At 37.7% G+C, this 24,188-nt stretch overlaps 1 protein-coding gene across 1 annotated transcript in view; it reads left to right on the top strand.

Moving 5' to 3' along the window:
- Positions 1-23,567, top strand: part of Vsx2 (Visual system homeobox 2) — a 40,082-nt gene extending 16,515 nt beyond the window's left edge. The window contains 3 exon segments of the mRNA XM_044394978.2: positions 17,818-17,992; positions 21,931-22,510; positions 23,082-23,567. Of these exon segments, the coding sequence (XP_044250913.1) occupies positions 17,818-17,992; positions 21,931-22,510; positions 23,082-23,370 (1,044 nt within the window). The 3' untranslated portion in view covers positions 23,371-23,567.
- The last annotated feature ends 621 nt before the right edge of the window (positions 23,568-24,188 follow it).

The raw sequence follows: 24,188 nt of genomic DNA, 5'->3' as shown, positions 1-24,188 counted from the left end.
TCTTATTTGGTGGGTACCTTAAATCCGATTAGAATACATATATTTCTAGGATCGCTGCTAATTAAAGCATAGCTAACGCATGCAATTAACCCACTGAGCTCCAAGCCATCGCCACTCGCACGACATCCACTCACATTTCAACTGCCATTCTGCAGTTGAAATTGATTTTCGAGTGTGTTGAAATTTTCCAATTATAGACTTTGGAGAAGGACATCCACACTCGCACTTGTATATTGGCGCAGGACTTAATATATATATATATATGTATGTATGTAGAGCACTTTGAAGGAGCTTTAGCTTCGGGGATTGGGTTCTCGGGATCGAGATTGCTTCGGGCCACATGAAGCGTTGCTAAAAGCGAGTCCAATTAGTAGCATTACTACTAACACTTCAATTCTGGCCACTGGGGTTACAAACCCCCACGTTTTCCCCATCCCTCTTTGGGGTTTTCCGTCCCTCTCCAACTTGGCAATAACGGCAATAGTCAACAAAAACAAGAAGAAGGAGCCAGAGGCGAAGGAAAAGCACGGCCATTTTGTGTGCACAGCTGTATTGGTGGGGAAAATGGGTGGAAAATTCTGGAGCAGCGGGGTCAGAAGGTCGCAGAAGGGGTATGGTAAATCCAGGGTTCCAATGGGGCTTCGAAAAATGGGCACTACTACGTTGGCTACGCTACGTACATCAGTTAGTGGGAGTGGCAGGAGCGTAAATTTGCATTTAACGTTGTTTGCGGTGCCCACAAATGGATTCTCTATCCTTGTCTGTCCGTGCATCTCCCCTCTCTCTCTCTCTCTCCCCATCAATGGGGCAAGGACTCAACAGTTAGACGGCCAAAAAATACTGGGGAAGACCGAAACAACCACAAAACGATGCACAAGGACAAGAACGATGAGAGGATAAACGAGCGACCTCACCTATACATGATAAATGACACTGAAAAAATAATTGTATACTTGTTGTTTGAGGTGCAAATTAAGGGGAATTTATTTTAAATGGAATTTAAATAATTATTATTATTTTGCTTGGTTAGATTCCATTTTTCTATGAATATTTCAATGCGAATTATCGATAATTTCGATAAACAACGATGTTTTTCTAAGGTTTTATTTTATTTTTAGATTTTTATTTTTCTTTTCCTTGGAAACTGTGAAAATATCGATACTTTTAGAGATCTTTAACTAGGTCCCTGATATTTTATTTCAGTGGTAACGAACACACGCAAACAGACAGTGTCATAGAAAATAACAGCACTATTCGAAGCAAAAAGCTTTAGAAATGTACTGTTCCGGAATGACAGCAGGCAGTGGCCCCCAAAAAAACTAACAACGCAACACATATATAAACAAACACGAAAAATATAACCTCAAAAACACACACCCATACCCTGCAAGCAAACGGGCGATATTTCTATCGCCTATCGTCCACAAGTCACTTCTTAGTAACTTCTGGAAGATAGAAACACGACAGAACACATTTTACAAAAACAAAATATACATCTATCGCGAAGAAGTCACTTCTTGGTCACTTCTGGACGATTAAAATACGGTAGAACACATTTTACAAAAACAAAAAGGGTCACGATCGTGGAGAAGTAACTTCTAAGACACTTCTAGGCGATAGAAAGACGATAGAACACATTTTACAAAAACAAAAAGGGTTCAAATCGCGAGGAAGTAACTTCTGAGGCACTTCTGGGCGATAGAATGGCGATAAAATACATTTGACTACCTAAAAAGGGTTCAAATCGTGAAGAAGTAACTTCTGAGGCACTTCTGGACGATAGAATGGCGATAGATCACATTTGACTACCTAAAAAGGCTTGCGATCGCGAAGAAGTAACTTGCGATAGAACACATTTTACAAAAACAAAACCAATAGGAAGAAAACATCTTCCAATTCACTTCTGGAAGTTAAATTGAAGATAGAAAGGAATTTGGTTTTATTTTTTTGAAGTCTTTGGGGTACAGTCCGCTCTTGGCTCTCTCTTTATACCTGAAAACTTCCCTTTTTTCTCTTTGACCTACGCACTTTGTATTTTGAATTCGAGCGTCAGTTCGTTTCGAGATTTCTTTGTGATCAGTGCGATTTATTCTAAATTTCTGTGTTTGTGATGAAATGCGGAGTTATTTTTTAAATATTACATACCGGTGGAATATAAATAAAATACAATATTTATTTACATCAAAAATTAAATTAATTGGAGAAATCCAGATTTAAGCGTGTACAAGGCTGTCCTCCGAAAGCAAAAGGAATTACTTGGCGTGAAACTCTGGGCAAACAGAAAACTTAACTATACTCCACTTATTTAATTATAAAAGGTAAATACCTCCTCCGATTTTTATATGGCACAATATTAATTATTTTTTTGTTGTTTTAAGCATTTTCATAGACGGAACACGGAACTGGATTTAAATAAAATAATACAACACCATTTCCTACAAGCTTTTGGACCGTGCTTACATGCCGCAATGCTTTTGTAACTATATATTTCAATAAATGTGTTGAAAGAATAAACATGAAGAATGAGCACAAAAAACATAACTTCCAGAAGTGACTTCGGCGACACTTCTACAAGTGACTTGCACGATATCGCATTCGGATCGCCGAAGTCACCCCCGTCGGGAAGAACTGTTCCACTAAGGCGGCACTTCTAGAAGTGTCGCCTAAGTCACTTCTGGAAGTGACTTCCGCGATATCGCATTCGGATCGCCGAAGTCACCCCCGTCGGGAAGAAATGTTCCACTACGGCGACACTTCTAGAAGCGTCGCCGAAGTCACTTCTGGAAGTGACTTTCGCGACACTTCTAGGAGTCACTCAGAAGTGACTTCGGGAAGTGTCGCCATAGTGGAACAGTTCTTCCCGACGGGGGTGACTTCGGCGATCCGAATGCGATATCGCGGACGATCGTTTTCATCTTCTAGACGTCACTAAATAGTGACTTCCGCGATAGAAAATGCTTGCAGGGATAGGACCACCCCACCCACACATATGCACAAAGTACACACACATGGATACTTTCTTCCTGCTCGTCGAATGCGTTGCATATTTTCAGGCACTTAAGCTATTTTCATGAAATGTACACACACACATGGGCACATACATATGTATGCAGATTACCCTGACAGCACAGAACCACACCCACTTTTGGGCCACCCTAAAAACCCCTTTAACCCTCCCCTAACCCCCCCTTAACCCCACAAGGCGCACTAAAAAAGGAAACTACCGACTACAAGTACACACTCCGTATTGATTTTAATTGAAAAATTGTTAATTTTCCATGCCCGTAGCAGTAGCAGCAGCAATCCCGACTGCCACGCCCACTTTTTCGCCCATTTCGCCCACCTTCGCCCCCAACTTTTGCTCAACTTTTCGCTTTTCGAAGCAAAGAGGGACGAAACGAAACGAACTTGAAGTGAACTTGTTGTGCTGCCAATTTTCGCCTGTATGTGTGTGTGCGTGAGTGCTTGGCCTTGTATTAGTGAGTATCTGTGAGTGTGTGAGTGCTTCTGCTGTGTTTTTTGTCTGGGTAATTACACGTTTTCTGTGTGAATAAATTTCCAACCCCGCACAAATTTCGAGGCGGATTTATTCATTCGCTTTTCGAGTTGACTTTGAAAGCCCTTGATGGGTTTTTTACCGCCTTATTGAACGTACATATAGGGATATATATAGGGATTCCGATTCAGATTCGGTTGGCAGCTGGAGGCTTTGAGTTCGACAAACTAAAATTGGATTGAGATCAGATCATCCTAGTCGAATTCTTTATCTATTAAAAGTAATGTAAATATGATTTTATTTTAGCGTCAAGCTTAGAGCTTGAAAAATATCGACGTTATCGATATTTTCGATATTTTTCGAACATCGATTATAAACATATTTTCCTTGAAAACATTGATAATATCGATATGACTTCTGTTACCTCAAATAAAAGTCTCCCAGTTTCACTCAGCAAGCTGTAGAAAATCTCCTCAGTGCTGGCCGTCTTGGAAGTTCTACGAAACTAATTTATTGAAGTGTCGACGCTTCCAAGTGAAGAATGTCTGGTTAGAGATGGGCCGCCGAACGGAAATGTATGCGAGCAGGGTCCACCAAATCGTGGATTGTGAAGTCATTGGAGTAGCCACACAGTCCTCCGATTGGCACACACAAGATCCCTGGGAACCCAAAAAAAGAAACAAAAAAAAAAAAAACCGGGTCCAACGAGAGGGCAACTCACCAGACTTGTGGTAGACAGGTCTACTGGCCGATGCTGCCACTTGACGGAATTCCGTCTGCACTGAGTTCCCGCCAGCTCTGACCAATCATCACTAAAAGTAGCTAAATCCGGTTTGATACGCTTTTTTAAAATATCGAAGATTTATTTAATATATGCGAACTATTTATAATAATATTGTATAATATTTAAATGAATAGAATTTGTTAATGACACCACTGAAATCACTTCAGATTGGAGTTTTTACAACCTGTTCAATTTTTTAATAAATATATCGATATTATCGAATTGTTTTAATCAACATATCGAAAATATCGATAATTTTCAAGGCTTGGATTTCATTACGAACTGAATAGAATTGGTAGCTAAATTATGAACATGGCCAAAATCCCGAACTCAGCAGCTCTGATTACCTACCTCAGCTCTCATTTCACTGCATTCTTCATTCTCCGTTCTCCACTCTCCGTTCTCCATTCTTCGTTCTACAATCTGTGGCCTGAGTTTCTCGCCTTTCTCACAACGATCGTGAAACTTCTTCATTTTGTTGACTCTGTGTGCCGAGTACCAATTCGTTTAAAATGGTATCAGTTCCAAGAAAAATATTATTTTTTCATAATTTCTGGAGTACCTTAATCTGTTCCCTGCTGCAGTTCGATGTGCATAATCACGATCCGTTCTGGATTTTTTTCTTTTTTCTTGAGTGAAAACAGGCGGCGGTCTCGAGAGTTGGATCTCTCGTAGTGGTCGGGGTGTTGACGACGAGGCCCGCCGCCGCACAAAATAAAACGTCAATCTCAAGAGTTTTTCCTGGTAATAATTAGTAGCTGAGGTGGGCATTTAAATACTACTCCTCCTCGTCTTCCATTTTTTTTCCAGCGGATTCTTCTAGCGTATTCCGTTTATTCCGCGTATTCGTGTATATAAATATACTCTACTCGCTCGGCAGTCGAATAATAATGCATATAATTGCATTTTAAGTAGTTGCTGCCTGTAGCTGGAGTATTGTGTTACCATTGAGCTCATGTCATCTCATCCCTGACATCGTATTTTTTTCTCTTTTTGTTCCATTTATTTTTGACCCGAGGATGGAAAGCTGTAGGTACAAGTGGATTTCAATTTTCCACTCATCGAGGTTTCGAGGAAAATACAACAGCAAGTGGGTGGCGAGAACTTAACTTAAGATTCCGACTTATAAAAGGGTTTTATAGGAGCTATGATATTATTTAATTTTAATGAAGCTGACTATAAACCAATATTTTTAATATGGTATAAATTAAATCTTAAATTTTGTAATATCATAATAATTTATTTTAGTTATTCAACTAGTACAACTATTATTAACTATTAAAATCTTATTATAATCATATATGAAGCTCATAATAATTCATTTTAGTTATTCCACCAATCAATTACTAATTATTTCCGCAACAAACAATTGATAAACGCCGGTATGTGTGGGGAAGTAATCTCCCAATAACTTCCCCAGTGAAAACAGGGTTTGTACGGGTTTTTGCCCATTACCTTAAAGTCAATGGCAACAATGTGCCATTGTGGTTTGTCCGAAGGTCCTGTAATCCCCTGGGAGGAGGAGGGTTAACAGCGAGGATAACATTTCCGGGGGGTGAAAATGTGAAAATGCGAAGGAAGGCAAGTGCGTAACAAGTTCCCGCGAAGCGAAGGATGGATGGACAGCAGCAGCGGATGGATGATGCTGCGATGACACGTGTAAGTGCAGCCACATTGTCGCAATTACACTTATTTTTCGGGTGGTGCGACCTTGTTTGTTGTTTATTTCGGGTGCCGAACACCACCCACTGCGTGAAAACGTGACCTCGGCCGGATTTTCCACTTCCCACTTCTCACTGGCGGATGGTAATTATTATTTCTGCACGCACTCACCATTACCATCATCCGCATTATAAATATCATCGAACTTATTAGTGCAAAATGAGCACAGCTCTCACTTCACTCGTTTGTCCAATCTAGCTAAATCCAAGTTTTCGTCTTATATTCTTTTTGAATGAGTTCAAAATAAAAAAATTAATTTTAATCAGTATTTGTAGAAAATAAAAGGAAATAACATTTCAAATATGTAATGTGCTACCTTGTAGTTAAGTATTTAAATCGATTGGCATTTAAAACTAGAATTTTATATTTTTGTCCATTTTTTGCAAAAAAAAAAAAAAAAAAAAATTGTCAAAATAGTAAAAAACTGTTTTTTGAAGTTTTAGATATTTATTTATTAGGTTGTTAAATCTTCATAACTGTGCTAATTTTAGATTTGCTACAATTTTTGGCAAGAGGTTAGCAAAAAAATAAGAAAATCTTATTTTCCCTGAACTCTGTAAAAACTAGCTTCTGTTTTTTATATCTTTCTAAACCGTGAGTGGAACAAATTGATTTGATCTCAGTCTTCAGCTTAATTGAATCTCGAAATTAAGCAGACACGAAACTGGGACCGGGAGTGAGATAATTGAAACACTTTTCCACATTAAATTATAACTCATCCAACAATTAGGCCCAGTCTAACGATTTTCTGGAGCTGTCATCGGGCAAAGTAGACCAGTAGATCCGAAATCCCAATTCCAATCCCAATCTCCAATCCGAAATCCAAGGAAGAGGGCAATCTGTTGTAGCTCGTCGATCGTCTCGATTGAATAAGGCCTATTATCGCGCATTGAAAGGCGTAATTATCTCGTTTTGAAAGGCGTAATTATCGCATGACAATTCAAACGAAATGTGTTAACTCACATTTGTATTTACTCAATAAACATTATCGTCAATCGTTCAGATTGGGCAAACCAGTCTAATTTTCAGCTCCCACACAGCACTAAACTCGTTACTCCAATTGGACTCATCGACAAAAAGAGGGAGAGCCAAGTGTGAGAAACGTCTCTTTTTGTACATCGGAAAATTAGTCATTTCGAAACAGTTTTCATTTTCGGGGATTTCCTGTTTGCCATTAAGTACAGTGGGAATTTATATTAAAATGAGAGAGTTCTCTCAGTTGAGTAACATAACATAATTTTAACATAATGTCTATAATCCTTTTTCTTATGCAATATTTGAAAGAAAAAAAGGATTAATATGTATTGAATTTTAATAATTTAAAAAAGAATTATTTGGTATCAGAAATATATGTAATATTAACATTATAATATTTCTAATATATTTAAATACTTATAATATTTTTCAGACATTTTTTAAATTTCACAATGTTACAAATACAAAACTCCTCTTCTGAGGAGTACAAATCGCAATTACAAACATCCAATTGACGGGGGTCTATAAATACCCATGGTGTTTCCCTGTTAGGTCGCCTGTTAGCCACTCGGCAGTGCATTCAACTCGAAAGAGAATACAAAAACTCGAATAAGCCAGGTGGAACGAGTGATTCACAAACACTACTCACGATCATAGATTGCCCCGATCACTCTAATTCCGCAACTATGGCAAATTTTGGTTAATTTGCGCCAAGCCTTTCACTTTTTTGCAGCTTTTTGTCTGCAGCCGAACAATGGAACTGCTGGAAAAGGGGAAATATAATTAAAAAAAGAGGTGTTATTATATTTTCACGCCTCGAATGCGCGGAAAAGTTAACAGACTAGCAGACTGACAGGGTTTGGGTTTGGGGTTAAACAAAAAACGTCAACGACTCTTACGAATTATTTGCAGAATCATCAAATTAAAGGTTTGATGTTGCTTTCAACGAGCCCCACAGCACGAGGATGAAGACGACGACGAACGACGACGTTGCATATGCCACATACATTTATTTATATATACATATAGGGAATCGGAATCTAGAAACTGAACAGTCATCGCCTGCAACTGGCCCCCTTCTGATCGAGTGAGTGTCTGTATAATTTTCGTTCGTTCTCTCGAATTGGCTGTCATAAGTTTTGAGTAGAAAATTGGTGTGCAACACACAAGCAACAACAAATCCGATTTCATCTGGCAAAGCAAACATGCTGGCAAAGGATTTCTTGATTACGATAATGAGTTATACTTAATTTTCTCACACCGAAAGTACCCAAGCCACTTGACGACGGGCTAAAAAAAGAAGAAATCTTCTGAACAAGGCTACGGGAATAAAATGTAGGATATATATATATTTCGAGGTATAAATTTGGTCACAAGTTTGGTAGATTTTAAAATAATTAATAACTCGAATATAATGTTAAAGGTATAATTAAAATATAGATTATATTTATCGCTAACGTTAAATAATTTGTATTAATAAGCCTGCTGGTCATACATGTTTTTGTAAAGTCACAACGCAAGCCTGCGGTCACATGCCTCTCTTGCATTGGGCACACGTCGATTCTTCTTTGTGTCGCTGTCCAAATGCAAATTGCCATTTTGAGCACCCCTAAATTAAAATATAGATAATATATATAGCTTTGCCTTTAATATATAAATCTGAATAGAATATTATCCATTTAATCCAGCTATGTTCCTAAAAAAACAAAGTGAACTTTTGTTGTTTGTCCAGGGTCCAAAAGTGACTAAAAGGGTTGCTACTGCTACTGTGCTACCTGGTTGAAAAATGGAAAATTAGGCGCGGCTCTGTGTAATTAGAGCAAATAGTTTTGTCCAAACTCCCAGAACTCTTTCCTTGATTGATGGTCATTTAGAACAACCGGCTGCCATTGATTGATGTTGTTGGTCCAAACGACCCTTGGTTTTGGTTTAGCTGCTTGTTTCATCTGACATTTTCCATTTGCGCTGCCACACTAATCCACACTTTCATCTCTTGCTGGGCATATTTTCCAATTTTCTAAGCCCAAAACGAAACCAAAAGCGAAACTCAAAACGAGATCCAAATAAAATTGACATTATTAATCGCGTTTCACGCTAATTTGCAACAACAAGTGGCTTAAATGGGGAAATATTTTACAATTCGAGCTTCGTGTGTCCCTGGGGGCATGCGACGACTGGCAAACACAAAAAACACTTACAGAAAAGAGAGGTTTTGAGAAAATTAATTTTACAGATTGAAAACATGCCCATTTCCCTAGGGGATGGGAAGTGGAAGTGGATGCGAGAGTGAGAATGGGAGTGGGTCGGGGGCAATGAGCCTTGTCATCTCCGGACTTACCACCTTTTCCCCGTAATTGAGGAATTGTCGGCGAATTATGGTCGCATAATGGACATGGGGCTGCGGCGCAGCATGATCCAGACTATTTATTTTATATGGCAGCGCAACTTACGCCGCAAAAGTTGTGCACTTTATCAACTGTTGCAATTTGGAGGCGTGGCGCCACGCGGCGATTCCTTCTTCTGCCGATGACACTTCAATTGGTTTTACGCAAAATGCAAAATAAATTCACAAAAAAATACTAGAGCCACGCAGGGTATAGGCGAACGAGGGCTACACTTAACTTAGGTGCAAATGAAATGTTAAATCTAAAAGATTAATTTTTAAAAATAAAAACAAAATATGCCATATTTTTTTTTAATTTTTTACGTGATATTTGAGTGTTGTCGCAGGGTTGCCACCCTATAATTCTTTCGGTGGCAAATGTTTAAGCATCTAAAACTTTTGAAGGAGTGGACCGATTTTATTGCACCAAAGAGCTTTTTTGTTAAGAACATTTTAGATTTTAAATCATAGAATCAGCCAATTAAAAACATTACTAAAAAATAAAATGGTCTAAAAACCAATAAATATTAAATATTATTTAGGTATTAGTTGCTTTCAAAACCGCTTTTACATTGGCTTTACAAGGTGAACCCGAAAATTTGCTAGTTCAAAGGACACCCCAAACAAGGCGAATTGTGGGGACTTTCTGGGGTGGTAATGGGGAAATAACAGGAGGGGAGGCAACACAGGTAGGCGTGACATGGTGCCTGCCACGATTCAACTTTGGCTTGGCACACGCAAATCAGACAATTTGTATCCAGCGGCGAATATAATTGAAAAATGATTGGTTTACCATTAATGAAAATGATGACGACAACAACAGCGACAACAACGACTGCTGTCACCGACAGACACCTGCAGTTGCGTCTTCGATTGTTGGGTCAATCGGCCATCGAGCGCCTGAGATTATCGAGCTACGAGATACGAGACGATACTGACAACAATAATCGCGATAATAACGAAATAATAATAATGATGATAAAGTGTACTCATTGACTGTCAACAATGTGCGAATTTAATGGGAATAGTTGAATAGGTGTGAAGATATTTGAATTTGATTTTCAACTATTGCGATTTTATTGGCCGGTATAATAAAAAAAACCATAGGTTTGTGTTAAAAAAATTAGTATTATTTTCGAATTACTTTCATCTTTCATTTAGATAAATTTAAGTACTTACTTTTCTTGCCATTATTAAATACAGAGTTATCCTTAATATTTTCTTCGCTGCATTAATGTTGATATACACATAAGTATATTCCAGATTTGGGAACCGGCTTCTCCCAAATGTTTTGGAATTTCACAGTCAAACAAATCAGCCTCGGATCTGCTCCATCATCAGGCTCCTTTTTCGCCTGCACAACTTTAAGGAATATGCCGGAAAATCAACCCGGTCGCCTCGTAATCTGTGTCACAGGACTTCGACTTAGTCGCATTGCCGCACGTCCGGCGAGGAATTCCTATTTTGCGTAGCTACCCGAGGAACTCGAGGAACGCGGGACTTATTAACATTAAATCGCTGGCAGCTGGCAGCTGCCTGTCGCCACAAATTGGAAATTCCATCATTAATTCTAATAAGATTATTAGTTCCCCGATCGAGTAATTTTGTGTGTCGGGGATTTGTATTTCGACACCTCGAAGCGAAGTCAAGTCCAATCAGCCGGCCGCAAAACTTCGGTTGCGGTCGACGGTCGTGTGAATCTCCAGAACCTGAGATCTATATGTTTAGTTTGGCCCACCCCTATAGAGACGGTTGGTTGGTTGGTTTCCCCGGCAACGCTCGACTAAATCCAATAAGCATAAGTGTGCACCGAAAATCCCAAGAGATCCAAAGGCCATTGAGTGCGAAATGAATGAAATTAGCGCGCGTTAATCATAAACAAACGAGCGGATAAAGGAAAGCAGGGTGATTTCTATTTCTCCCTTCGCCAACCAACCCTTTGTGGAAAAAAACCGAGAGGACCGAAAAACAAACAAACAAACAAATTGCAACAGTTCTCACAGTGGACAACCTGCTGCGATGACACGCGTTCCCAGGCGCACTTGCCAATTTGCGATGATGTTTACGAACGATGATGATAACTACTCAACTGGGAAACCAACAATTTTTTGGGGCAGCACGTTTTAGTGCGTTTCTAGATGAGATTTAATTTTGGCAGAGATTTACGGGTGCCTTTTTATGAGAAAGTTCTTCGGTTTGTTACAATGTAAACAGTAGAAAAAGATAACGGGAAGGAATATGGATTCAATGGAGCGTAGTTGGGAAACACGAGTTTTAGGAGGCTCAAGAAAAAATGTTATTTAAATTAAAAAATAAATATTAAGTCGCTGATAGGTAGATTTCGTTCTATTTGTTAATTGTACAATTTTTTTATTTAATTAATAAGTTTCTCTTTGATCTTTTAAACTATACTAAAAAAAGAACTTTTTTTGTGAATGGTATTGAACTTTAATTTCTTATAAGAATATTTATAATCATTTGAAAACCGAAATAAATGTATTTAAATTAATATGATTTAAATTCTCAAACATTTTACCTAACCTAACATTTTACCTAACTTAAATTTTAACCAGTTTTAGTTCTTTATTTTATTACAATTTTTGGTAGTTTAAATTTTATTTTTAGATTACTAATCATGGGTACACATTTATACCATTAAATATAAATAATCTTAGGCCTAACTTAATTTCCTAAAGCACTAGCAAACCAACTGCTTTGATGGGGCTACGGCTACCCCCAATTGAAACGACCACTCAAGCACAATCCATGAATAAAGTACTCGGATTACTTATTGCACTATAATTGTTTCGTAATTGTTCGAGTCAAAGTTTTGGCATTGCACCACCCACAAACCTCCCCTTTTTCCTCCCCTTTTCGGCCCCTTTAACTCCCTGTCGCCCACCATGTGATCTTCTGACGTAATTAGAAAATCGGTTCATTAATCATTGGGCATTTTAAACATCGTTTGCTCGTAATTAATAGTACAACACTGCAAACCCAATGTCGAGTAAAGGTCATTAATACGAGTATGAGTATCTCGCATATGCAGTTTTCCTCTCTGCTTTGTATGTACACATTTTAACCCCCCTTTATAATTCCAAAGTCAAGCCTTTAGTTCCGTTTGCGTAAATTAATACTCGACTTACGAAAGAAAGAGAATAAACCAAAAAAAAAATCATTTCGCATTTACATTTCATAATCCGGAAAGCTGAAAATCTCTCTGCGTGCCCCCACTCTCCTTTTTTTATTGAATGAAACAAAAAACATTCGTTTTCGCGACCGTTAAACTCATATGAAAGTGGGAAATTGAAGTTCCAGCGGACATGGAATGGGATGGGATGGCAAAGATAAAAGGACATTTTTGGGAAAACTCAAAGGATCTTAAAGATACTCTTACCAATAAGTTAGAAGAAAATATTCGCAGTGCGGGAAATAAATTTTCAAAAATAAGAATACTTTTATCCATTTGGTTGTGAGGGGGTTTTCAAAACCATTCTTTTGTTGCATACTGTTTCAATACCAAATTTTCTTTCATTTTTCATTTGCGGTACGATTGTGTAAACATCACTATCGATATTATCGATTCTATAACAAAATATGCCAAATTTTAAAATAATCGATATTATCAATAGTACTATTAATCGATTTTAGACTTCTACTGACTTTCCAACTTCATCCGAGAACTGACATACCCTTTTGGAGTAGAGTTTGAAAACCAAATTCCACGAATGTCAATTGAATATTGCATATAAACTGCGGACTGTCGTTATGAAATTTCCACACGCCTCGCCGGGCTGACTGACTCGCAGTCGTCGCTTGACTGTAGTCACTCCACTCCACTCTACTCCCATCGAAACCGAACCGAACCATTCGTAAGCCACCCAACCACTCAGTCGTTTGAGTTGATGAAGTAAACCAATAAAGGCCGCACACGAACTCAAAGGCAAATTCCCTCTCGATTGCAGGGCGAAATCGAATGCACACAGGTGCACACAGAGGTGCACATGTCACCTGAAAAGGACGCCGGTACCTGCGCTGCTGCGACCCGTTGCATATGCAATTTGCGCAATTTTGCAGCCCCAGTGAGCAAATATTCGTCACCCACAATCGCCGCCCGAAAATCCCCCTTCGATTGGTGGGTGGGTGGAAATACTTGCCCATTGAGGATCATTGATTGGTAACCAATATTTTAATTATGCCGCAAATGGCCAGAAGGCCTGTGACCTTTGTCTGAGTCAAATTGGTTTGACAATTGCAAATGTATCCAAATGACAGAGTCCCCGGAACCTTTGAAAAGTCTAGGTTGTGTGGTAGGGTTGTGAAAACATAACTATCGATAATATCGATACAATCAAACATTTAAAAGAAAACAAAGAAATGTTTAATATAATAGAATAATATTTAAAGAATATTAAAACAATCACTTGTAAAATTAAACTATTTTTGTAATGGTCCGAACCATTGATGTTCTTAAAATTTTAAAATAATCGATATTATCGATAGTTTTTAATTTATTAAATTAATTCATTTTGAGCTACGAGAGCTTTCAATCGTATGCACTTTAACAACTTTTAACGCTACCCTTGGGAATTCCTTCACATTGACCTCATCATCGGCCAATTGAATGTTCGATAAATCAAAAACCATTTCCACCAACCGGACAAGGGGCGTGGCCCGGCGGCCCCTTTAGTTGTGCCCCATAAAAGTGTCCCTCGAAATATTCACCCCTTGCACTGACTGCACGCCCAAGAAAGGAAATAAATTTTCAATCAGCAAATTGATGTCGTGATTCGCAGCGTATTGGAATCGAAGTTGAGATGGGAATGGTCAAGTAATCATTTAGCGGCAGATTGTCCAAGCTGTTATCTATATTAAAGTGGTTGCCAGCGCGGATTTAGGGGGAGGATTCAAGGGGGTTCGAAGGCCCTGGACCCGCCTCTGAGATTCTTTCGTATTGTAAGGTGCATGTTTTATGTCTGCCTTTCGAATGCGTTAGCATCAATTGATTGAAATTGTCATTAGGGCTTCCCCCGATATTTAATCGACTCAGAGTTGATTTACTGGAAAATAAATGTGATTTTATTTTTCTTATGCACCTAAAACAAATTTGATATCATGATATTTAATCATATCATAGATTAATGTCAAATTTATGATTCAAAAATATCAATTCGAAATTTTATCATATTAGTCATTAAAAAAAATAGTAGAAATACCAGATTCAGTATTTTAATTCATTTTAAAATGATCTGAATAACTTGATCTTCAAAAAATATTAAATTGACCTCCTGATCTTTAGTCAAATTTGTTTTCTGTGTGTATAGTCAAAAAATATATTTGTTTAAAAAAATTAATAATGTATTCTATTAAAAATAGAAAAAAAAGTTTGTTTTATCAGTAGGCTGTAGGTAGGTTTTTATTTACGTAAGGCACCTACGAATCTCGGTCTGATGGCGAATTTCCGTTGGGAATTTGTGGCATTTCCCTTTTTGATTTCCGCACTCAAAGAGGCCCTACCGAAATTGTGCCGGCCCCGCTTTTCCGGTCGCTTTTCCACTTTTCCACTCCCGGTATCATAATCTGCTTCTGTTTTCTGTTTCTGGATCTGGATGATGGGATGTTGATGCTGATGCTGCCGGGTCTCCAAATTGCAAAATGATATAATTCAATGAGAGTTGATTAAATTATCAGACGAGCCAGTGGCCTCCGGATGGAGGATGGTGGATGTTGCCTGTGTACCTTGTTAATGAAATTTTCCGCTCCTTTGGCAGAGGCTTCTCTGTGTGTTTGTGTGTGTATTGTTTACACCAGAGTCTGTCGGCCTGTGTGTGTTGCCATTTGCCATTTATTATTGCAAAATGCTGCTGGTGTTGCTGCTGCCGATGTTGCTGGTGTTGCAGCAGTCTTTTGTCTGTTGTTGCAGCTGATGATGGGCGATGATGACGTTGACGTTGCATGATGAAATAACAAACCGGATTAATTTGATTTTGCAGCCCAGAAAGGGCCAAGGCCCAAGATTCTCAGGTATTCAGGGAGCAGAGGCTCCCAATTCCCAAGGCCCCCGAAGTCTCAGGGTCCAAATTTCGGGGGCCAGGAGCCAAGTTTTTGGGGGTGTGTGGAGAGCAATTTGGCAGAACAGTGGCGGGTAATTTCAAACTCGGCATCCATTTGCACATCCACGCCCGAGTAATCGCAAAAGCTGGCACACACTTCGCTACTTCGACACGCTGCTAATCAGAACTGTAAGACGATTGCAGCAATGAGTATGGATTTCTTGCAATCTTTAGCTAATTTCTGGTTAAACTTTACAGTAGGGTTGCTTAAACGATCAATAGCTCTATTAAAACTATCGATAGTATATAACCTAAATTTACATGAAATTTTTACGCTTTTCTATGTACTATAATTCAAGCTTAAACTTGTAATTACATGTGTTTAGGGTTTTCCTTTGTTTTTGTAATTTGTCGTTTATTTTCTCTAATCTTCGATAGTATCGATAATATCGATGTTTTCACAATTCTACTTTACAAAGTCTCGAAAAATGTTATTATAAATAAATCAAAGATTTTCCTTTAACGAATTTAAATTAAATATTCACAGAAAATTCTGAAATTCTCAGAACTGAAAAAACTAGGGAAAGAAAAAATCGTCTTGATTTCAGTATTTTTTCTTCTCACTTTTTTGGGCCCGACAAGGCTTTAAACTGCTGAAACTTAGCGTACCGAAGCTTGCCAAAAGAAAAATCCATGACAAGTTTTACATTTTGTGGGCTGCAACGAAACGCACTGAGTGGCTGCCTGCAAAAGTATTTGCATGAAATTATATATATGATATATAAATTATATACAGAAGTCAGAGTTCGGGCTTGCCAATTTCTGGGGCTCTCTAAGATTTATGGGGCTCCAAGACTTGTGACAGAAGCCCAAACCAAACCACTTCATCTTCGCTTTTCTTTACTTCCTTGTCTTTTTTTCGTATTATTTTTCTGGAGGGAAATCGCAATCCGTGTGGTTAAGTGTGAGATTTGGCTGGGGTTTCTAGGCTTTTGGGTGCCTGATTCTTGGCCAACGGAATTACTCGCCAGCTTTTAACACCCCTTAACCCTTAACCCTCGGTTGCCTACCTTTTTTTTTTTTTTTTTTTGGTTTTTTCCTTCTTTGCATATATTGCTTTTTTATTATAAATCATCCTTTTCCCGAGCCACTTCAGTTTTGGTCTCCTTTTTCTTCGTCCTCGTCCTCGTCGATTTCATCTCTGCTTCGACCCCTTTTCGCCCTGCCTTTCTTTCTGACCGACCCTCCCTGTTTTCAGTGCAAGACTAATAGCAGAACTAAACGATTTGATGGACCAGAAAAATGATGACTTCTTTTTCAGTGTGTAGAGGGATTCCCGGGATTCTGGGACTCTGGGATTCTGCGATTCCGGGGGTGGTTGAATCTTGAATCGACGGCAATCCTTTGCAAATCCTTTTATTGTGACAGTTGTTGTTGTCGGTCGCCCTTTTGTGAACAACATTTAATGTTTTCATATTAATATCTTTGTTGTTGCCGTAGCCGGTTGGCAAAGAATCGGTTTAATGTTTCGGAAGATAATCTAATTTGGTCACTTATATGCGAATATGTATATCATTTGACATTATGTGTGGAGCAGCGGCGACTGGTTCGATTTGAAGGGGTATATTAAATATAGAGAAGAATATTTAGAGCAATTATATGAAGAAATATTTAATGATTTATTAATATATATATTTTATTAAATTTGTAATTAAAAGGCTATTAAAATGATGAAAGTACAAAGAGTACAGGATATCTAGTATTTCTAGTATATTTAGTATATTTAACACAACAAGTATTATGAGTTAAACTTTTTTATGAAAATATGAAATTAGGAAAATATTTGTAAATTTATTTTTTAAATAATTAAACTGCTATTGAAATAAAGTTGGTAAATTTATTCGATCCCTTTTGCGAGACACCCCTGTCCTGAAACTTGAACTTTGAGTGTGTATACATGTTTTTGTGTGTTTGGGGCAGCTCAAAGGTTTACGGCTCAAGAATTAGCATTTAAAAAACATTCAATTTGCATTTTTTCAATTTGAATGATTTTTTGCGTTAATAATTTGCAATTTGCATTGCATTTTCCAAGGAGTTGACTTGATAGTAGTAGCCATTGGCCACTGATGAGGTCGATGTCCATATGGCAAGAGCTTTTTAAGCGGAAGAGTTAACGGGGACAAAATCGGGACTCATATTTAAATAATTTGCATTGAAACACCTAGAGAAAAACGTGAGGGTATAGTAAAATATTATTATAGTTGCATTCTTTGTGAATACCACATTCATTTCAATCATTGTATATTTCTATATTGAATTCCCAATTGCAAAATTAAATCTTGGACTACTTATTAAGATTTTAAATAATATATAATAATAATGATTGAACGTTTCTTCTTTTCAGGTCTGGTTCCAAAATCGTCGGGCCAAGTGGCGCAAGACCGAGAAGGTCTGGGGTGGCAGCACGATAATGGCGGAGTACGGACTCTATGGGGCCATGGTGCGGCACTCGCTGCCCCTGCCGGACACCATCCTCAAATCGGCCAAGGACAACGACGCGGTGGCTCCCTGGCTACTAGGTATGGAGCAGAAATGTAAATGCAACAATCATATCAAATCTATCAAACTAAGCCCCACCCCCAATACACACAGCATCTTGCTAGAGAGTATATAAAAGTCTGAAATACTGAAAACACTTTCTGAAGTATACAAAATTAATCATTCGGTATAGAATTAAAAAAACAAAATATAAACTTCAAATTATTTGACTGAAATTAGTATGAAATTAATACTACAAAGTGTAGACTTTAAATTATTCGGTATCTAGTATTTATAGTATATTTCAACATAATTATTTATTATCTAGTATATTTAGTATATTTTTAACAGGTTAAAAGGTTATGATTTAACCTTTTTTTTTAGGTGAACCTTTTTTTAATGACTTAATCCAAGTTAAAGAGGAATTTTGTTAACTATCTTTAATTTTTTGAACCTGATTTATTTTAAAATTCGATTTTAATTGTATTTCGATTTTATTGCATTTTTATTTTAAGGACCGACTCTTTTTTTAAGACAGCTGTATAGCTGAGAACTTCTCTATAAATCGGATATACAGACATATCACTAGACCTTAAGGAGGGTTTAATTAAATTTCGAGCCGCATAAAGGACCCTGGTTCGGGGATTATAAACAGATAGCAGATAGAAACGGGTCGGTTCGAAAATTGTGAGCATATTTTGCAAGCATGTCCAACGATGCTTTTCCGCTTGAAGCGTCATATGTTGCGCACATTTCCCGGGAATGACTTTGCGGATTATCAGGAGGGGGAATCACCATCACAAGTGTCGCTGGTTCGGGGTGACTGCGCTCCTTTATTCGTTAATAATCGCTTAATAAATGCAAAATGCACACGCGACGAAGGACGAAGGGCGCAGGATGAGGGTTCGCCACCGAATTGCCGTCTTATTTTGGCATTTATCGTTTATCTATTTCCATTGTGAAGGCCGTCGGTTTGAGGGTTGGGTGGGTGTTTTTGGGTGGTTCGGCTTTGTGTGCTTCTGGGGATTTTACGAGCCGACCGACGACAACTCGATAATTAATTCCCACACAGAGAAAAAAATGGAACAATACCAGATTGATATTGTCTCCTCAATTTGTACATATCAATTTTTCCATATAAATGTAATACGAATTCATACCAATATGATACGAAATCATAACAATTACCCATGTTGATATGAATCCGTAACATATTAATATGAATACTTCAAAGATTGATATGTTTTTCATATCAAATGGGGCATCGAAAAGTCTTCGAAAAAATAGTATGGCTGTAAAGTTGTATTTTTGTTGTATTTCTGGTATTATACCGCTTTATATGCTGTGGTCACACTTACAAGTTGAGCATGCTTAAACGAGCTAATTTTACATTCAAGTTTAGCTAATATACTCGCGTGTAACTTGTCGCGATGGCCCAATAGGTAACGCATCCGACTCTGATGCGAGAGGACCCCGGTTCAAAACCGGCTAAGGCAGAGAAAGTAAAAAGTTTTTAAGGCGCATAATTAACATTTCCTTAACAATATTAAGAACAAAATTGTTGTAAAAAGTTAATATGATAAGATTACTAATAAAAAAAAAAGTTGTGTTGTGTTGTGAGCGGGATTTGAACCCCGTTCCCCCGAGCACAAAATAATATCAGGACCTAGCACCTTGGCCTCTGAGCCATGCAGACATTTTTTTTTTCGTGGCAGAATGCTTTTCTGAGTTAGAGAAAATACAATACAAAATTTTGTAGCAAAATTTGATATGAGATCATAACAATCTTGTATGAAAAATACCTTATTAATATGTTCGAAAATACCAATTTTGTATGTTCGAAAATATCATTTTGGTATGACCACATATGGGACCAAAATTGATATGAAAAAATACCCGAATGATGACCAGTTTTGGTATTTTTTTTTCTCTGTGCAAGTAGCCGTGGCCAAAGGTTCAAGCGAGAACTTAAGTGGCTTATCGAGAACTTAGCGGGTTTCGAACCCAGGAATAGTTTTTAATTAAGTCGATATGTCAAATTAGTTGGCAAATAAATTCCTGGGGCGATTAATGTGTGATTGTCAATTCTCAGCCCTAAATTGGTATAAAATCCATTATTTTGACAGCACATTTATTTTCAATTACACTGGGCAGCATTTTTAGTGCTTTTTAAATTTACCTCGATGGATGCTATATTTTTGGATTCGTTACGAATTCCCAAGTTAAACTGCGTTTTCTAAAAAGTTCCCCGACGCAAGGATTCTTAGCAAAAGGACCTCAAAGTTCGAAAAATTCTGAAATTGGCCAACTTTGCGGAGCTCTCAGAGGCAAATGGATGCATGGTTTGATTCGATGTTAAAGTTTTTTAAAAGATGCACCCTTTATCTTTAAACCCCATACTTAAAAAATTTTTAAGATTTTTTTTAAGGCAGAAACAAATTCTAGAAAACATAGTCAAAAAACATAAAAGTATACAGCTGCGGTCAAAATGGTAGTAGTGTTGCCGCCCTGTGTATTTAAAAGTTTGTTGTTGTAATTGATCTTTTCCTGGTAATATTGTATTGATTATAATTTTACTATTAGACTAATTGGATAAGAAAAAATTACAACATCAAACTTTTAAAAACACAAGGCGGCAACACTGCTACTATTTTGACCGCAGCTGTATGTTTTTCAGTTTTTTAACTATGTTTTTTGGAATTTATTTCTGCCTTAAAAAAAATCCTAAAATTATTTTATGTATGGGGTTTGTAAGATAAAGGGTGTATCTTTTAAAAAACTTTAACTTCGAACGATGCCATGCATCCATATGCCTCTGAGAGCTCCGCAAAGTTGGTCAATTTCAGCATTTTTCGAACTTTGAGGTCCTTTTGCTAAGAATCCTTGCGTCGGGGAACTCTTTGGAAAACGCAGTTTAACTTGGGAATTCGTAACGAATCCAAAAATATAGCATTCATCGAGGTTAATTTTTGATGCTGCATAGTGTTATCAATTAGAATGTGATTTTAAATTGCTAAATTTATTTATGTCTTTTCTTAATTGCTTTTATTCTATTATTTATGATATTTGAACGAATTACAAAGTTTGTAAGTCCAAAGATTTCAAATTCAATGCAAATATTTCTCGTTGCACTATTTTTAGCTTATAGAAAACATTTTTAAAAATTTGATTTGAATTTCTAACGATCTTACAGAATTTCATAGCAGTCAGCTTTTTGATAGGTCAGAAAGGTGAGAAGAGGAGAGAGCCATTTATCGAATATCGATAATCCTTCGGCATTTTCTCACGTGTGCACAGCTTTCGCTGGCCGGTGAAGAAAATTTGTGTTTTAAGTGGTAATTCGGTCGGTAAAATAAGGAAAAAGTGGTGAAAAGTGTAGTTAGAGGTGCGGGCTCTTCGATGTACATGACAGTTTAGTGGAAAAACCAAGATTTATACTTATTTTTTGCATATTTCGTTTTGGTATTTCGCCGCGTGCTCTCTCACCAATACCAGTTGCCATGGTCGCGTGGGTGCGTGTGTGTGTAAGTGAGTGAGTTCGATTTCAATTGGAACATATATCGATAATACAATTGTTTAATATAAAAAGAATAATCGTAAATAATATTAACCGAGTAATAATAAAATTCAAATAGAATTCATTGAGATCGTCTAGTATTCAAGTGGTAAGCTAATAAAAGCCGATCGTTGCACTACATTTTTTGGGTGGAAACTTAGGAAAATATAAATTTTCCTTATGTTTTTTTTATTGTAATTTAACCAAAAAGTGTCAGAAATCTTAATAATTATATATTTGTTTATAGTACATATTTACTTTATTTTAGGTGCGTACTTTAAGACTAATTTTTATTTTTTTTAACTCCCATTACATTAATATATTCGATGAGATGATTCCAATTTCCCCACAAATTATTTTAATCATCAAAATATTAAATACAAAATCACTGACATTAATTTTATTTCATTTTTTACTTAATAGGCATGCACCGCAAATCGATAGAAGCGCAGTCGGCGCTCAAGGACGATTCGGGGGTGAGTGACCACGAGGATTCGGCGGGTTCGAAGTCCGGCAATTCGGAGGATCTCTCCCTCAACCGCCACCGTGCCCTCAGCTCCTCCACCGAATCGCTGAACGTTGTGAGTCCGGCGCCCAGCAGCTGCACCAATTCCGTTTCCACAGCGCCTCCAAACTCCTCGACGAGCGGCTATGCGGGGGGAGCGGCCTCCTCGGAGGGCGGAGCCACCACCTCCGGCAGCTCCGGCAGTCCACACATCGAAATGGGCTCCCCTTCTCCCCAGCAGCAGCAACAGGTGCCGCTCTATTTGGGCGGTGGTGCCCCCAGTTATCATCCCCTCATGGACGCCGCCAATGCCGCTGGCGCAGGAGCAGCGGCCTCCAGCAAGGACTTTCACCTGATCATGAACACAGCCGTGGCGGCAGCAGCAGCAGCTGCCCAGCAGCAGCAACAACAACAACAACAACAGCAGCAACAACAACCTGGCATGCACGCCCACAATTTGGCCGCCGCCCTCATGGAACACGATCCGGATACCTTCAGGTAAATTTTAGTGATATTTTAGCTTGCGAAATTGTTGAGAAAATGTATTATTTTGTGTGGATTTCTAAACACCATTAATTGACGAAAAAATGATTTATTTGTAAGCTTGGGAAATTATTATTTACTCAGAAATGTATTGCAAAATTTATAAATTTATCAGTTGACGAAAATATGACTTTTTTTAAGATTGGGAAATTATTATTTACTCGGAAATGTATTGCAAAATTTTTAAATTTATATCATGGCGAAAATATGATTTATTTGTAAGATTGGAAATTATTATTTACCCGGAAATTCATCAGTTGATTTATCTTTTGGCTTGAGAAATTGTTTATACAACTATTAATTTTCTGTGAATTTACAAATTCATTAATTGACGAAACCGGAATTTATTTTAAAGCTTGGCAAATTACAAAAAAAAATTTTTTTGGAATAGAATATTTATTCTAATTTATGGATAAATTACCAAAATTTTAAGTTGAGTGTTTTTTTTAAGTGGTTCAATTCAATGAATGCAATATTCAAACGGCTGAACTCATAATTAACAATGATGTGTGTGTGTGTGTCTCAGGAATAACTCAATCGCCTGTTTGAGGGCCAAGGCGCAGGAGCACCAGGCGCGTCTTTTGAACAACGGAGGACTTTTCCTGCAAGTACGACGATTTGCCCAGGGCCAAGCTCCGATGCAAGTCCAGGACCCAAGTGATATCTTCAAGCTCAGCGAGGAGCACAACAACAACAACATCCCCATCCCCCAGCAGCACATTTCCCCCGCCCATCCAACGAATCCAAATCCGCAATCCAATGTCAAAATGGAGCTAACGGCCAACGGTACGATGAAAAACTGTGAGGAGGTCTAACAAAAGCTCCGAGATGAATTCATTTTTTAACCCAAAATGCACCCAAAACCAAACCAAAAACAAGAAAACCTTTTTTTTACTAGACCCTAAGAACCATTACTCTTGGCACTACCACATAAGATCTGTAATCGAATAGCTTGTAAACAGTGGCTTGGGGCTACTTTAAGATGTAAAAATACGATATCGTAATATTTTTAATAAATTCTTCAACGAGAATGTTTCTGGTTTTCAATTTTAGATTAAGGACTTTGGGTAATTTTAATATTTATATATTATAATGACATACGAACTGACCCATATTAATATATCTTTAATTTTTTACTGTTATTATTAATATTATTTTATTTTCAGCTACAAAATCTATGCCATTTTTATTTTTGTTTTATATTTGAATTGAATTTCTAACGTTCTTGCTGGATTTCATAGCAATCAGCTTTTTGATAGGTCAAAAAGGTGAAGAGAGGAGAGAACCACTTATCGAATATCGATAATCCTTCGCCATTTTCTCACGTGTGAACAGCTTTCTCTGGCCGGTGAAGAAAATGTGTGTTTTAAGTGGTAATTAGGTCGCTAAAATAAGAAAAAAGTGGTGAAAAGTGTAGTTGGAGGTGCAGGCTCTTCGATTCATATGGTAGTTGGTTGGAATTACCAATATTTATACGCATTTTACGAACATTTCGTTTAGGCAGGTTATTTTTTTTTCGCTCTCTCTCACCAATACCAATTGCCATGATCGCTTGTGTGCGTGTGTAAGTGTGATAAATCGATTCCAATTGGACATTTCTCGATAATACAATAATATTGCAGAAATAATCGTA

This window comes from Drosophila takahashii, chromosome X, assembly GCF_030179915.1.
Source record: "Drosophila takahashii strain IR98-3 E-12201 chromosome X, DtakHiC1v2, whole genome shotgun sequence".
In the NCBI taxonomy this organism is placed as follows: Eukaryota; Metazoa; Arthropoda; class Insecta; order Diptera; family Drosophilidae; genus Drosophila; species Drosophila takahashii.
This window is presented reverse-complemented; position numbering and strand designations above follow the sequence as displayed.